This window comes from Oratosquilla oratoria, chromosome 43, assembly GCF_046742065.1.
Source record: "Oratosquilla oratoria isolate Oo_2021 chromosome 43, ASM4674206v1, whole genome shotgun sequence".
Classification (NCBI taxonomy): Eukaryota; Metazoa; Arthropoda; class Malacostraca; order Stomatopoda; family Squillidae; genus Oratosquilla; species Oratosquilla oratoria.
Window position 1 is genome coordinate 25677207 of NC_134819.1, and position 18331 is coordinate 25695537.

The 18331-nt window shown below is 40.8% G+C and overlaps 2 protein-coding genes across 4 annotated transcripts in view; one reads left to right on the top strand and one right to left on the bottom strand.

The window, feature by feature from the left end:
* LOC143021811 (uncharacterized) overlaps window positions 1–18331 on the top strand; it is a 217647-nt gene that overhangs the window by 132628 nt on the left and 66688 nt on the right. The window contains exon 8 of the mRNA XM_076179551.1: window positions 2719–2954. Coding sequence (XP_076035666.1) covers window positions 2719–2954 — 236 coding nt within the window. The remainder of the gene's footprint in view (window positions 1–2718; window positions 2955–18331) is intronic.
* LOC143021813 (ileal sodium/bile acid cotransporter-like) overlaps window positions 1–18331 on the bottom strand; it is a 95313-nt gene that overhangs the window by 28513 nt on the left and 48469 nt on the right. The window lies entirely within an intron of this gene.

The window sequence follows — 18331 nt, forward strand, 5'->3', positions numbered from 1 at the left end:
ATACAGTTATGATTTCAACTTGTGCTATAGCATCTTCTACGTCATCGTTTCTCAACCTCTTTCGACCTCAACACCCTCTAGAGCAGTGGTTCTCAACTTGTGGTCCATGGACTCCTAGTGGGCCACGATGGTTCCCAAGTGGACCAGTCAGCCGAAAGTTACTAGCAGTTAGCGGATGCAAAACGATTAGATTTAGTGTTGAAGTCATCTCCAAGAGGTCAAGATGACAGCAATTCATAAGGACGGGGTACGTGTGGAAATAGGCTGAGGACCTTGGCTCTAGAGACAGACAGCAGTCCAGCATCCCCCAACATTTTGTTATAGGATTTTTATTTTATTTTATTCTTTACACATCTTTTCATCTATTTATTTATTGACATGTCTGTTAATTTATGCTTGTAATTTCCTCTTCCAGTATTTTCCATTTCCTAACATTGTAATCTATTTTCCACTCTTGGCTCTAGGCATATGTGTTATCTAAATATTTTGGGGAGACAACGTAAACTCCTCCTCGTCCTTTTATGATCTGTACGTCCTCTGCATACATGTTAGCGTGTCTTGTTGTTCCTCTAACCAATGAAAATACACCTTATAGGGTATTAACTGAGTTCTATGCATTAAATATTTTGGAGACCATGAAGACACCATTACAGATCATATATATATTCTATTTATTTACTTTTTAGCCCAGTCTCCCGTTTAACTTTTTTTTTTTTTTCAAAGACAGATGCACCGGTGACAAAATACAATATTGGTTAAAATAATTGTGCATGCTCGCTATTTTTACTTATTCATTTATTATGGTTATATGATTTATATAGCTAATGCCACTTAGATAATGTATTTACCAAACGTGCTTACCCATTAACTTGACCGCCCATCCAGATGTTTTTGTTTAGTATCTAATCTGTCATATGCGCAGTGATAGTAAGTATCCAAGTAGAGATGGCTCCCTCTGTTGAAAACCTAAAAAGATTAAAATATTCATTGGTGGAAAGAACCATTGCAAAATAAAGAGGCATCTTGTATATATCTATTTACATTTCTTGGTCTTGGCGTCACTTCCATGAGGTGTTGTATTCTTCTTGGCATCCAGACAGTAAGACGCATCTAGACTTGTCTACAAAATCTCTGACATAATATACAATATATTTTCTTTATATATATATATATATATATATATATATATATATATATATACATATATATATATATTCTTCGCATAAATGGGCAGGAGATTCTCTCTTAAGCATATTTCACTAAATGAAATGGCAAGCTTGTTGTGACAAAGTTTTTTGTCAATCTTCTCTCTCTTTCGTAAGGAGACTTTGCCTTCTTCAGTTGCCACTGAAGAAGCACCAGGAGGTGCGAAAACGCGTTTTGGCTTTCGACTATGCCTACTTATATATCATGGCATAAGGCGATTTGCTCAGACTCCTGCCTATGGAAGGTAAAGTCTCCTTACGAAAGAGAGAGAAGATTGACAAAAAGCTTTGTCACAACAAGCTTGCCATTTCATTTAATGATATATATATATATATATATATATATATATATACATACATATGTATATTTATATATATATATATATATATATATATGTATATGTATATAAATATATATATATATATATATATATATATATATATATATATATATATATATATATATATATATATATATATATAACCTTGACTATTCTCTTTTCTGTTGCTCTACGATCTTTTTCAAGGTTACTCTATATCTCCTATCCTAATTTGTTGTTGGTCTATCCTCCTTTTCCTCCATGGTGTTCAGATTTTTTTCTCTCATTCACCAAAATATTATTTTCCCTTCTCAATTTATCAATTTCTGTTTTCTGAGCAAGATTTGTTTCCTTTTTTTTTGCTCAAGTTTTTGCTCCAGATCGTGCAATCTAGCTTCGAGTAAAGAAATCAAGTCTTCAAATCTTATCAACTCAGTAAGAACTTCATCTACCTCTATGGTAGAGTATTCAAATTGAGACTTATCTTCTTATACAAATTCGTTCCTTGCAATTGATTTTTTCCAAGTCCTCGCCTTTTTGGATGTGAAGACTTTGAAATATTCCATCATTAGTGTTGATACAGTAATAAAAGAAAACACTTTGTTATGTAAACAAACTAGAAGTTAATTTTGATCTTCTTTTGTTTCCTATCATGAGCGACTTCGGAGACAGCTGAAACCAACGATGTTTTATCTTAACTGTGACCCTAAGTAGCTTTACTTTCTCCTTGCCTATTCAACTGGCAATCCTTTTCATCTGGTTTTGCCTGATAGGCAAATCTAGAGCGTCGCTTTGCGTCGCCGTCGTCAACGCCACCGCGTCTAAACGAAAATCGCTTCTTCCCTCCTTGACTCCCTCCTAAAGTTGGAACCAGCAATGTTTTGCCTCTACTGGCCCTGAAATTCCGTTGCTACCCCTTGTTCACTCAATTGGTATTTCTATCTGACCTTGCCTATCAAAGGCCAATCTATGAGCGTCGCGTCGAGTCGCCGCCGCGACGTGTGTGTGTGTGTGTGTGTGTGTGTGTGTGTGTGTGTGTGTGTGTGTGTGTGTGTGTGTGTGTGTGTGTGTGTGTGTGTGTGTAGTTGTGTGTGTGCATAAATACATACATACATATATTATTTTGTGCGACTCGTTTGCTTCCTTTATATCATTCTGGTTATTTCTTATGATTATTATTATTATAATTTTAGGCTAGAGACCAATCACATTATCGTATGGAGTGGTGTGGGCAAGGCAGAGTACGTCCCATGGGCCCAGTTCGGCCTCATCGTTGAGTGGGAGGACTTCGGTTGTGAAGGTTCTTCGTCCCTCGGCAGTGGCGGAGACTCCCTAGCCACGAACTGGAAGAACCACTGCGCCCGCCAGAACGTAAGAGTCTTGACTCTTTCAACGAAGATTTCTGAAGATCTTCACGAGACGCATAAAGGTCAGCTCTGGATACACGGCATTTCTTTCTATGTACATGTTTATTCGTTGGTTTTCTTTTTTCTTTATTTATTTATTGATTTATTTGTTTATTTATTTGGAGGGGTGTGGAATGTATTCAAGTATGGAATGGGTGGGAATGATTTTATGCCTTTTCCTTTTTGGCTACCTCCCTTGTAAGGGGGAAAAAAGCTTTGGTGTATGTATGTATGTATATACGGGACTTTCATTTGTTTATCTAGTTTTTTATTTTCTTTACTTATTCGCTTATTTGGCTATTTCTTATGTACATATTTACTTACTTATTTACTTACCGACTTGCTTATTTATCTACTTATTTAATTGCTTATTTATCTACTTATTTAATTGTTTACTTTTTTAATTCATTAGTTTATTTGTTTACTTGAGGGCACCTTTACAACCTTTTTTCAAGCTTAGAGGCTAATCTTCATTCAAAGAAAATGTCAATAGATCAGCACTGACTATAGAGTATTTTTTTTATTCATACTTTATTTTTTCCTAATCTTTATTTTCATTCGTAGATGTTTCATGAATTTGTTTATTCACTTATTTATATTTTTTCGTTTATTTAATCATTCACTTATTAATTCATTTACTTATTTATATATTTACTGATTTATTCATATATCTATTTGTGTAAGGAATTACTTATTCATGAATTTGTTTATTCACTTATTTACATTTTTTCGTTTATTTAGTCATTTACTTATTAATATATTTGCTTATTCTTATATTTACTGGTTTATTCATGTATCTAGTCATTTACTTATTAATATATTTGCTTATTCTTATATTTACTGGTTTATTCATGTATCTATTTATGTAAGGAATTACTTATTCATGTATCATGAATTTGTTTATTCACTTATTTACATTTTTCGTTTATTTAATCACTTACTTATCAATCTATTTACTTATATATTTACTGATTTATTCATATATCTATTTGTGTAAGGAATTACTTATTCATCTTCCAGGGTTGTGTTATGTCACCATGGATATTCATTGTGTACATGATTTATTCATATATCTATTTGAGTAAGGAATTACTTATTCATCTTCCAGGGTTGTGTTATGTCACCATGGTACATTTATAAGTGGAGGCAATTGTACATGTGCTGACTTTCCCACCGTCTTGGTAATCTCTTACAATACGGTTTCGCTCATAAACTGCGTTTTCATTTATTTACAAGTTTATGAAATCATATACGTAAACACATATATACACACTCGGGTCTTTCTCGTTCTCTCTCTCTCTCTCTCTCTCTGTGTGTGTGTGTGTGTGTGTGTGTGTGTGTGTGTGTGTGTGTGTGTGTGTGTGTGTGTGTGTGTGTGTGTGTGTGTGTGTGTGTGTGTGTGTGTGTGTGTGTATCTACGTGCACGTGTGGTTCACCATGGTCTTGGATCACGTGTTGGACCCATGATCGACATCTATCACCCTCCCGGATGAGAGCTCAGATCTCACATACGGCCCGATCTATGGGCAATGTTGTGACCATACACACACACACACACACACACACACACACACACACACACACACACACACACACACACACACACACACACACACACACACACACACACACACACACAAAAGAAATACACACACAACAACTTGCCCACCAGAGTCGGAGTGCCGGCTAGTAGTGCAGTCATGCTGAAATTTTCAGCCCTGGGCGAGACTCGAAATAGTGGTGGAGCTCGGAACTGCCACACCATCGAGCCTGTGTGTGATCCATCATGGTCTTGGATCACGTGTTGGACTCGTGATCGACAGTTTTTACGCTCCCGTAAGAGACCTCAAAGCTCATATATGACCGATATATGGGTAATGCTGGGACCTTACACACACATACACCCCTAAATCCCCGCCCACGAGAGTTGGAGTAACGACTCGCAGCGCAGCGATACTGAAATTATTTCAGCCCTTTGCGGGATCCGAACCCGGACCGCCATAGTGGCGGCCGCGAACGCTACCACTGTGTGTGTCTGTGTGTGTTTTTGTTTTAAGAAGAGAGTAAACCAATAAACACCCCCGTGTCTGTTTCTGGGTCCTTTTATCTTATTGTATATCATTTATTTATTTAATTTTTATTTATCTATTTATTTATTTATTTATTTATATATTTTTGGGAGCGAGGCTGTTATTTCTATTTTATTTTATTTTTATTCTATTTTTTTTTTTTTTTTTTATTCCTCAAACCAAAACAAGTGATTTTACTTGTCGAGAAACTCAACCTAAAGGTCATCTTCACCACGCGTGCCTCTCACAGCTGGGGTAAATGGCTGTCACTCGTAGCCAGCCGGTGCCAACAATCTGACGACCGTGTGGCTCCGTGGCATGCACCCACGAATGAATATTTCATTTAATTCCATTTCCTTCTATCTTAAAGAAAAATCTCCCACTTTCTTCAGTTATTTTATTCTTTATGAATACATGTTAGAAGCAGCTTGTAATGTTTCATTTAGGTAGTCTTTATACTCTACTGCAACGATTATATGCGATAATTATAGATCATCATACAGAAGCTTTCAGATATTTTTTCAAATGTTTCTTGTAGTATACACATTTCAAAAGTCATGTATTTCATTATATTTGATATAATGAAAGAGAAACGAGGGACGAATTGAAAGATACCTGCCTGCATACATTTCAAGTCGTGTAGGGGGAACAGGGAAGGCATTCGCCTTGTATTCGGAAGTGGGCATACGGGACATGAGCAACACGGCGTAACTGCGAATATCTAAGATGTACTGGAAACCTCCTGGAACAGGTAGGGTCTTCCAGCCACCAAGTGAAGAGACGGCGTCCCTATAGCCCTTCGACCGTCGAAAATGATTAACGAAGTACCCATTACCGACGTTGGCAATACTCTGAAGGCTCTTCGGGAGCAATGGGCTGGGATAGGCGGACACATGTGAGCCGTCGCAGCCGAAGAGCAAAACAAGCGTCTTCGAGCTGAACTGGAGGAGGAACGGCGCACGAGCCAACAACTCCTCCACAAACTCCAAGCGGCCCAGACAAAGGAGGAAAAGCCAGCAGAAACCATGAGGAATAGACCGCAATCCCATGGTTGTAGGACGAATAAGAAGAAACTGGCTCAAAATAGGCGCATAAAACAAGAAAGAGACCTTCTCAGAAACCAAGTAAAGGTCTATAAAGGTCTTTTACATAGCTATATGGAGGAGGAAATCAACGAACCTCTGGAAACAACATTCCAGAATTTTAAGGCTCAAATGGAGGTCAAGTTCGAAAAAGCTTCGAGGGAAAATATCGAGCTGAACAACAAAGTGAGGTGGCTTCAGGACCAACTCGAGAAGCAAGGCACCGAGCTCATCAAACTCAAGAAAGTTCACGAAGAACAAGGAGAGCTCGGGATGCCTTCTAAGCCACCTCCACCTTCACCCTTGCCTTCCATTCCTCCTCCACCACCACCTCCACCAGCCGTAATCAAGAAGAATAAGGAAAGAGTTACTGAGAGCCCTAAAAAGCCAGAGGCTGGATCAGCAGACCTGCGGGCCTTGCTGATGGAGCAAATCCGAAGAGGGGTCAAGCTAAAGCCCACAGCGCCTGCGAAGGGGGGAACGTCGACCGAAAGTGACGTCGCAGAAGGCCCGAAAGCGATGAAGTCACAGGTAAAGACGACTACACCACCCCCTCCGCCACCTCCACCGCCTATCCTTCAACCGAGAAACCAAACATCGGCTCTGAAGAGAAAAGAGTCCAATACGGAAGGCCCAAAGGACTCAAATATCCCCCAAATCACACAAATGGACACTCACGCCCTTCTAATGGAAGAAATCCGCAAGGGCGTCAAACTCAGACCTACCAAGCCCACAAACCAGCTTGAAAGTCCCAAAAGTAGGACTTCTCATTTCCCCGAAGAGCCAAGCCACCTCAAAACCGTGGATCAGGCTGGCTCAAAGCCCAGAAGTCAAGAGGAAAAGGGGCAAAACAAAGAATCGAAGGAGGAAGCCAGTAAATCACGTGAAACGCCCGAGCCGGCAGATCTCCGATCCAGACTAATGGACGAGATCCGAGCCGGAGTCAAACTGCGCCCCACATCACACACGAGGGCCAAACCAGCGCACAACAACGACCTGGCCCAGGTCATGGAGCGCGCTTTGGAGGCTCGGAAAGCCTTCACTCAAGGTCATTCAGATGACGAAGCCTCCAGTGAAGAGGACGATGAATCATGGGACTGAAGCCCATTAGTTGATTTAAGAAATGCCCCCGTGGGTCTGAACAAAGCCCATCTACTTGATTGAAAAGTGTCCATTTGCTTTTTCATCGTCATGACATCTTCACAACGTGCCCTCAGAAAGGGACGGATCAGGAAAGTACTATTGCGGTCTTGAAAATGGTGGCGATACTGACATAAATCGTCATGCATTTGCAGTTACAAGCCCATGGAATATGCCCACAAGAAGTTGAAATAAATCGTCAAACATTTGGATTTATAAGCCCTTTGAATTCATAGGCCCATGGAATATGCTCTAAAGAAGTTGACTTAAATCGTCATATATTTGAAGTTACAAGCCCATGGAATATGCCCATAAGAAGTTGGCATAATTCGTCATACATTTGGATTCATAAACTCATGAATTATGCCCATAAGGAGGTATTTAAGCAAACCTCGCATGCGCTCTCTCTCTCGCGCGCACGCGTGCGTGTGTGTGTGTGTGTGTGTGTGTACTCTCTCATACCTTTGCGTCTTTTCTTCATGCAATTTTATAGGAGTGACATTGCTGCCAGCTGAAAGATCAGTTTCAGTCAACATCTCGCAATTCTGATCAATTTGTTGAACACTCGTTTTTCATCTGCTTTCTTGTAGGAAACTAGAAAAGGCAACAACTCAGGTAAGTTGAAAAATAAATAAATAAATAAATAAAATCGGAGAAAGGTGTATATGAGTGTTGCAGAACACACCTTTTTATTGTGAATGCGAGTACAAGTTTTCCTCAATTAGATTTCTACGGCACCTCAGGAACAGGGGGGCGATATTCTTATCCCCGCCTCGGCGCTGCTGGAGCATGAGAAAAGAAGAGGTTGAGTCCCAGGAGGGCTAGAGGAGAAATTTAAGATTTTTTTTGTTTTTTTTATCTGCGTGACCCTGGTCCAAAGGAGTCTCGCTGATGTCTGAAGTGTCTAGGAGGGAGGGGGAGGGGAGAGGAGGAAGAAGAGGAGGAGGTGGAAGGGAAGAGGAGGAGGAGGAGAAAAGGCTTAGGAAGGGAGGGGAGAGGGGAGAGGAGGAGGAGGAGGAGAAGGGTTAGGAGGAAGAGAAGGAAGAGGAGGGGAAGAGGGGGAGTATAAGGGAGGGGGAAGAGGAGGAAGAGGGAGAGGGAGGAGGAGGAGGAGGGCGAGGGAGGAAAAGAGACGGGAGAGAGGAAGGGAGGAGAGGGTAGGAGGAGAGGAGGAGGAGGAGTAGGTGGGGGCTATGACACACGGGCTCGAACAAAGACCGTGGGAGTGGCATCACACTCCCAATAGAAAAGAAATAAATAAATAAATAAATAAATCCAGCCCGTTGGAGTGACATTCCATAAAAAGAAAAAAAATCCAGCCGTGCCCACACCTACATTACTTTAAACACTTACACCATACTTTTATCCACGTCTGTGTCTACAGTTGGTAGACATTCACGTATCTGTTTAACATCAGATACTTTATTCATTTTATTTCATTTATTTTTTCAAACTGCAAAACAACCAGACTACTTACGCTAACGTCTTGGCTTCATGATTATGCACGCACAGGTCAGGGTTCGTATCCTTTGGCAGAGCTTCTGAAAATAACCCGGTATTCTTTCATTAGCCCGCCCTCCTCATCACCTCGCCATTTCTCATTCTATCCATCCTCGTAACGCCAGCCATACTTCTAAAACGCTTCATCACCAACATATTTAGATTCCTCATTTCGGCCTTCCTTAGATCCTAAGTCTCTGCCCCATACATTATCATACAATCATCTCTTTGCATCCATTCCCAGATACTGATTTCTCATGGCACTACTAATTCCCCTAAGACATTTACATACTTCCTTCTCTTTACACTTTACCTCCACCCCTACCCCTCCATTCCCTACTACATGTGACCCCAAATACTTAAAAGTCTCCACTTCCTAGTCTAACGTCTTTCCTTTAAGACTTACTTCCAACTTACGACCACCCTCATCCCTTGCACATCTCATCACCTTGCTCAAGCTTACATTTACTTTCAACTTCCTCAGATCACGTGTCTTACCAAACTCCGTCAACAACCACTTCAGGTCCTCCTGACTCAGCCACAAGCAGAATTTTACCAGTAAAGAACAAGTGGTTCACCTTCCACTTCCCTCCACTCTCTTTAACCATCGCCCTCGCATTTACTCTTCATACCAACCCATTCATGTACACAATGAATATCCATGGTGACATAACACAACCCTGGAAGATGAATAAGTAATTCCTTACTCAAATAGATATATGAATAAATCATGTACACAATGAATATCCATGGTGACATAACACAACCCTGGAAGATGAATAAGTAATTCCTTACTCAAATAGATATATGAATAAATCATGTACACAATGAATATCCATGTTGACATAACACAACCCTGGAAGATGAATAAGTAATTCCTTACTCAAATAGATATATGAATAAATCATGTACACAATGAATATCCATGGTGACATAACACAACCCTGGAAGATGAATAAGTAATTCCTTACTCAAATAGATATATGAATAAATCATGTACACAATGAATATCCATAGTGACATAACACAACCCTGGAAGATGAATAAGTAATTCCTTACTCAAATAGATATATGAATAAATCATGTACACAATGAATATCCATGGTGACATAACACAACCCTGGAAGATGAATAAGTAATTCCTTACTCAAATAGATATATGAATAAATCATGTACACAATGAATATCCATGGTGACATAACACAACCCTGGAAGATGAATAAGTAATTCCTTACTCAAATAGATATATGAATAAATCATGTACACAATGAATATCCATGGTGACATAACACAACCCTGGAAGATGAATAAGTAATTCCTTACTCAAATAGATATATGAATAAATCATGTACACAATGAATATCCATGGTGACATAACACAACCCTGGAAGATGAATAAGTAATTCCTTACTCAAATAGATATATGAATAAATCATGTACACAATGAATATCCATGTTGACATAACACAACCCTGGAAGATGAATAAGTAATTCCTTACTCAAATAGATATATGAATAAATCATGTACACAGTGGCTAATATCTTCCAGAGAGCCGCCAGAGGCTTTGGGGCTTAGGTTTACGACATAAATAAGTCGTATACAACTTCAGGATTTTGTCGTATCTTAATTTGTAAAAGAAAAGTAATCAAAATAATACATACATTATGCAGAAACCACAGGGAAATTAGAGTTCGGAATACTAAACGTTTTCGTCTATTACGATATCCTCAGAGTACTCTGAGGATGTCGTAATTGACGAAAACGTTTAGTATTTCGAACTCTAATTTCCCTGTTTTCTGCATGATCATTTAGTCACGCGTTTTTTCTCCCTCGCCCTTCTCCTCCTCCTCCCTCTCCCTCCTCTTCCCCCTCCCTTATACTCCCCCTCTTCACCTCCTCTTCCTTCTCTTCCTCCTAACCCTTCTCCTCCTCCTCCTCCTCCTCCTCCTCCTCTTCCTCCTCTCCCCTCCCTTCCTCCTAAGCCTTCTCTCTCCTCCTCCTCCTCTTCCCTTCCACCTCCTCCTCTTATTCCTCCTCTCCCCTCCCCCTCCCTCCTAGACACTTCAGAGACATCAGCGAGACTCCTTTGGACCAGGGTCACGCAGATTGAAAAAAAAAAAAAAAATCTTAAATCTCTCCTGTAGCCCTCCTGGGACTCAACCTCTTCTTTTCTCATGCTCCAGCAGCGCCGAGGCGGGGATAAGAATATCGCCCCCGTGTTCTAGAGGTGCTGTAGAAATCTAATTGAGGAAAATTTGTACTCGCATTCACAATAAAAAGGAATGTTCTGCAACACACATATACACCTTTCTCCGAATTTATTTATTTATTTATTTTTCAACTTACCTGAGTTGTTGCATTTTCTAGCTTCCTACAAGAAAGCAGATGAAAAATGAGTGTTCAACAAATTGATCAGAATTGCGAGAGGTTGACTGAAACTGATCTTTCAGCTGGCAGCAATGTCACTCCTATAAAATTGCATGAAGAAAAGACGCAAAGGTATGAGAGAGTACACACACACACACACACACACACACACACACGCGAGCGCATGCGAAGTTTGCTTAAATACCTCCTTATGGGCATAATTCATGGGCTTATGAATCCAGATGTATGACGAATTATGCCAACTTCTTATGGGCATATTCCATGGGCTTGTAACTTCAAATATATGACGATTTATGTCAACTTCTTAAGTGCATATTCCATGGGCCTATGAATTCAAAAGGCTTATATATCGAAACGTTTGACGATTTATTTCAACTTCTTGTGGGCATAGTCCATGGGCTTGTAACTGCAAATGCATGACGATTTATGTAAATATCGCCACCATTTTCAAGACCGCAATAGTACTTTCCTGATCCGTCCCTTTCTGAGGGCACGTTGTGAAGATTTCATGACGATGAAAAAGCAAATGGACACTTTTCAATCAAATAGATGGGCTTTGTTGAGACCCACGGGGGCATTTTTCAAAAGAACTAATGAGCTTCAGTCCCATGATTCATCGTCCTCTTCACTGGAGGCTTCGTCGTCGGAATGACCTTGAGTGAAGGCTTTCCGAGCCTCCAAAGCGCGTTCCATGACCTGGGCCAGGTCGTTGTTGGGCGCTGGTTTGGCCCTCGTGTGTGATGTGGGGCGCAGTTTGACTCCGGCTCGGATCTCGTCCATTAGTCTGGATCGGAGATCTGCCGGCTCGGGCGTTTCACGTGATTTACTGGCTTCCTCCTTCGATTCTTTGTTTTGGCCCTTTTCCTCTTGACTTCTGGGCTTTGAGCCATCCTGATCCACGGTTTTCAGGTGGATTGGCTCTTCGGGGAAATGAGAGGTCCAACTTTTGGGACTTTCCAGCTGGTTTGTGGGCTTGGTAGATCTGAGTTTGACACCCTTGCGGATTTCTTCCATTAGAAGGGCGTGAGTGTCCATTTGTGTGAATTGGGGGATATTTGAGTCCTTTGGGCCTTCCGTATTGGACTCTTTTCTCTTCAGAGCCGATGTTTGGTTTCTCGGTTGAAGGATAGGCGGTGGAGGTGGCGGAGGGGGTGGTGTAGTCGTCTTTACCTGTGACTTCATCGCTTTCGGGCCTTGTGCGACGTCACTTTCGGTCGACGTTCCCCCCTTCGCAGGCGCTGTGGGCTTTAGCTTGACCCCTCTTCGGATTTGCTCCATCAGCAAGGCCCGCAGGTCTGCTGATCCAGCCTCGGGCTTTTTAGGGCTCTCAATAACTCTTTCCTTATTCTATTTGATTACGGCTGGTGGAGGTGGTGGTGGAGGAGGAATGGAAGGCAAGGGTGGAGGTGGAGGTGGCTTAGAAGGCATCCCGAGCTCTCCTTGTTCTTCGTGGACTTTCTTGAGTTCGATGAGCTCGGTGCCTTGCTTTTCGAGTTGATCCTGAAGCCACCTCACTTTGTTGTTCAGCTCGATATTCTCCCTCGAAGCTTTTTCGAACTTGACCTCCATTTGAGCCTTAAAATTCTGGAATACTGTTTCCAGGCGTTGGTTTATTTCCTCCTCCATATAACGATGTAAAAGACCTTTATATACCTGTTTTATGCGCCTATTTTGAGCCAGTTTCTTCTTGTTGGTCCTACAACCATGGGATTGCGGTCTATTCCTCATGGTTTCTGCTGGCTTTTCCTCCTTTGTCTGGGCCGCTTGGAGTTTGTGGAGGAGTTGTTGGCTCGTGCGCCGTTCCTCCTCCAGTTCAGCTCGAAGACGTTTGTTTTGGTCTTCGGCTGCGACGGCTCTCATGTGTCCGCCTAGGCCAGCCCATTGCTCCCGAAGAGCCTTCAGACTATTGCCGACGTCGGTAAAGGGTACTTCGTTGATCATTTTCGATGGTCGAAGAGCTATAGGGACGCCGTCTGGTCACTTGGTGGCTGGAAGACCCTACCTGTTGGAGGAGGTTTCCAGTACATCTTAGATATTCGCAGTTACGCCGTGTTGCTCATGTCCCGTATGCCCACTTCCGAATACAAGGCGAATGCCTTCCCTGTTCCCCCTACACGACTTGAAATGTATGCAGGCAGGTATCTTTCAATTCGTTCCTCGTTTCTCTTTCATTATATCAAATGTAATGAAATACATGGCTTTTGAAATGTGTTTACTACAAGAAACATTTGAAAAAACATTTGAAAGTTTCTGTATGATGATCTATAATTATCGCTTATAATCGTTGCAGTAGAGTATAAAACTACCTAAATGAGACATTACAAGCTGCTTCTAACATATATTCATAAAGAATAAAATCAGAAAGTGGGAGATTTTTCTCTAAGATAGAAGGAAATGAAATTAAATGAAATATTCATTCGTGGGTGCATACCAAGGAGCCACACGGTCGTCAGATTGTTGGCACCGGCTGGCTACGAGTGACAGCCATTTACCCCAGCTGTGGGAGGCACAAGTGGTAAAGATGCCCTTTGGCTTGAGTTTCTCGACAAGTAAAATCACTTGTTTTGGTTTGAGGAATAAAAGAATATATATATATATATATATATATAATAAAAATAAAATAAAATAAAAATAACAGCCTCTCTCCCAAAAATATATGAATAAATAACTAAATAAATAGATAAATAAATAAATAAAAATGAAATAAATAAATGAAATACGATAAGATAAAAAGACCCAGAAACAAACACGGGGGTGTTTATTGGTTTACTCTCTTCTCAAAACAAAAACACACACAGTGGTAGCGTTCGCGGACGCCACTACGGCGGTCCGGGTTCGAATCCCTCCAAGGGCTGAAATAATTTCAGTATCGCTGGGCTGCGAGTCGTTACTCCAACTCTCGTGAGCGGGGATTTAGGGTTGTATGTGCGTGTAAGGTCCCAGCATTATCCATAGATCGGTCATATATGAGCTTTGAGGTCTCTTCCGGGAGGGTAAAAACTGTCGATCACGAGAACAACACGTGATCCAAGACTATGATGGATCACACACAGGCTCGATGGTGTGGCAGTTCCGAGCTACACCACTATTTCAGTGATCCGTGCTCGAGTCTCGCCCAGGGCTGAAAATTTCAGCATGACTGCACTGCTAGCCGGCACTCGGACTCTGGTGGGCAAGTTGTTGTGTGTGTATTTCTTTTGTGTGTGTGTGTGTGTGCATGTGTGTGTGTGTGTGTGTGTGTGTGTGTGTGTGTGTGTGTGTGTGTGTGTGTGTGTGTGTGTGTGTGTGTGTGTGTGTGTGTATGGTCACAACATTGTCCATAGATCGGACCGTATGTGAGATCTGAGCTCTCATCCGGGAGGGTGATAGATGTCGATCATGGGTCCAACACGTGATCCAAGACCATGGTGAATCACACACACACACACACACACACACACACACACACACACACACACACACACACACACACACACACACACACACACACACACACACACACACACACACAAAAACAAGAAAGACCCGTGTGTGTATTTATGTGTTTATGTATATGATTTCATAAACTTGCAAATAAATAAAAACGCAGTTTATGAGCGAAAGCGTATTGTAAGAGATTACCAAGACGGTGGGAAAGTCAACACATGTACAAATGCCTCCACTTATAAATGTACCACCACAGTGGCTAATATCTTGCAGAGCCGCCAGAGGCTTTGGGGCTTAGGTTTACGACATAAATAAGTCGTATACAACTTCAGGATTTTATCGTATCTTAATTTGTAAAAGAAAAGTAATAAAAATAATACATACATTATGCAGAAACCACAGGGAAATTAGAGTTCGGAATACTAAACGTTTTCGTCTATTACGATATCCTCAGAGTACTCTGAGGATGTCGTAATTTACGAAAACGTTTAGTATTTCGAACTCTAATTTCCCTGTTTTCTGCATGATCATTTAGTCACGCGTTTTTTGTGATTGTTTTCGACATACATGCATATATACATACATACATACATACATACATACATACATACATACATACATACATACATATATACATACATACATACATACATACATACATATACCGAAGGCTTTTCCCCCTTATTAGGGAAGTAGCCAAACTACAAAGGCATAAGAACCACTCCCACCCTTTCCATCCCTAACATACTCTACTCCCCTCCACCCTCTTCCCTCCCTCTTGTCTTGGTACCTCCTGAATTACGGGTCATCGACCTGGGCCAGAAGCAATGTCTTCACTCAAACAAAATGTCTACAGATCAGCACTGACTATAGAGCATTTTTTTATTCATACTTTATTTTTTCCTATTCTTTATTTTCATTCGTAGATGTTTCATGAATTTGTTTATTCACTTATTTACATTTTTCTTTATTTAATCATTCGCTTAATAATTTATTTACTTATTTATATTTACTGATTTATTCATATATCTATTTGTGTAAGGAATTACTTATTCATGAATTTGTTTATTCACTTATTTACATTTTTCGTTTATTTAGTCATTTACTTATCAATTTTTTTGCTATTCTTATATTTACTGATTTATTCATATATTCATTTATGTAAGGAATTGCTTGTTTCATGTTTCATGAATTTGTTTATTCACTTATTTACATTTTTCATTTATTTAATCACTTACTTATTAATCTATTTACTTATATATTTACTGATTTATTCATATATCTATTTGTATAAGTAATTACTTATTCATTTTCCAGGGTTGTGTTATATCACCATGGATTTTCATTGTGTACATGATTTATTCATATATCTATTTGAGTAAGGAATTACTTATTCATCTTCCAGGGTTGTGTTATGTCACCATGGATATTCATTGTGTACATGATTTATTCATATATCTATTTGAGTAAGGAATTACTTATTTATCTTCCAGGGTTGTGTTATGTCACCATGGATATTCATTGTGTACATGATTTATTCATATATCTTTTTGAGTAAGGAATTACTTATTCATCTTCCAGGGTTGTGTTATGTCACCATGGATATTCATTGTGTAATGAATGAGTTAGTATGAAGAGTAAATGCGAGGGCGATGGTTAAAGAGAGTGAAGGGAAGTGGAAGGTGAACCACTTGTTCTTTACTGGTAAAATTCTACTTGTGGCTGAGTCAGGAGGACCTGAAGTGGTTGTTGACGGAGTTTGGTAAGACACGTGATCTGAGGAAGTTGAAAGTAAATTTAAGCATGAGCAAGGTGATGAGATGTGCAAGGGATGAGGGTGGTCGTAAGTTGGAAGTAAGTCTTAAAGGAAAGACGGTAGAGGAAGTCGATAGTTTTAAGCATTTGGGGTCACATGTAGCAGGGGATGGAGGGGTAGGGGTGGAGGTAAAGTGTAAAGAGAGGGAAGCATGTAAATGTCTTAGGGGAATTAGTAGTGCCATGAGAAATCAGTATATGGGAATGGATGCAAAAAGATGATTGTATGATAATGTATGTGACAGAGACTTGGGATCTAAGGAAGGCCGAAATGAGAAATCTAAATATGTTGGTGATGAAGCGTTTTAGAAGTATGGCTGGCGTTACGAGGATGGATAGTATGAGAAATGGTGAGTTGAGGAGGAGAGCGTGCTAATGAAAGAATACCGGGTTATTTTTAGAAGTTCTGCCAAAGGATTCGAACCCTGACCTGTGCGTGCATAATCACGAAGCCAAGACGCTAGCGTAAGTAGTCTGGTTGTTTTGCAGTTTGAAAAAAATAAATAAAATAAAATAAATCAAGTATCTGATGTTAAACAGATACGTGAATGTCTACCAACTGTAGACACAGACGTGGATAAAAGTACGATGTAAGTGTTTAAACTAATGCAGGTGTGGGCACGGCTGGATTTTTTTTTATTTTTTTTTTATGGAATGTCACTCCAACGGGCTGGATTTATTTATTTATTTATTTATTTATTTATTTTTTATTGGGAGTGTAATGCCACTCCCACGGGCTTTGTTCGAGCCCGTGTGTAGTAAAGAAGTCATAACCCCCACCTCATCCTCATCCTCTCCTCCTCTCTCCTCCTTTCCTCTCTCCTGTCTCTTCTCCTCCCTCGCCCTCCTCCTCCTCCTCCTCTCCTTCCTCTCCCCCCTCCCTTATACTCCCCCACTTCCCCTCCTCTTCCTTCTCTTCCTCCTAACCCTTCTCCTCCTCCTCCTCCTCTTCCTCCTCTCCCCTCCCTTCCTCCTAAGCCTTATCTCTCCTCCTTCTCCTCCTCCTTCTCCTCTTCCCTTCCACCTACTCCTCTTCTTCCTCCTTTCCCCTCCCCCTCCCTCCTAGACACCTCAGAGACATCAGCGAAACTCCTTTGGACCAGGGTCACGCAGATTGAAAAAAAAAAAAAAAAGTCTTAAATCTCTCCTGTAGCCCTCCTGGGAATCAACCTCTTCTTTTCTCATGCTCCAGCAGCCCCGAGGCGGGGATAAGAATATCGCCCCCGCGTTCCTGAGGTGCCGTAGAAATCTAATTGAGGAAAACTTGTACTCCCATTCACAATAAAAAGGAGTGTTCTGCAACACACATATACACCTTTCTCCGAATTTATTTATTTATGGGTGTTTGGAGAGGGGGGGTCGCCGATTTAATGAAGCGGCCTTGCCGTGGATGTGCTGTGTCTTGCGACACTGCTTCTGACCCAGGCAGTGGACAAGGTGCAGGGATGACCCGTCATACCAGGAGGTGCTCAGATAAGAGGGAGGGTGGAGGGGTGTGGAGTGTATTCAGGGATGGAATGGGTGGAAATGATTTTATGCCTTTCCCTTTTTGGCTACCTTCCTTGTAAGGGGGAAAAAGCCTTGGTATATGTATGTATGTATGTATTTTCCAACTTACCTGAGTTGTTGCCTTTTCTAGTTTCCTACAAGAAAGCAGATGAAAAACGAGTGTTCAACAAATTGATCAGAATTGCGAGATGTTGACTGAAACTGATCTTTCAGCTGGCAGCAATGTCACTCCTATAAAATTGCATGAAGGAAAGACACAAAGGTCAGTACACACACACACACACACACGCGAGCGCATGCGAAGTTTGCTTAAATAACTCCTTATGGGCATAATTCATGGGCTTATGAATCCAAATGTATGACGAATTATGCCAACTTCTTATGGGCATATTCCATGGGCTTGTAACTTCAAATATATGACGATTTATGTCAACTTCTTAAGAGCATATTCCATGGGCCTATGAATTCAA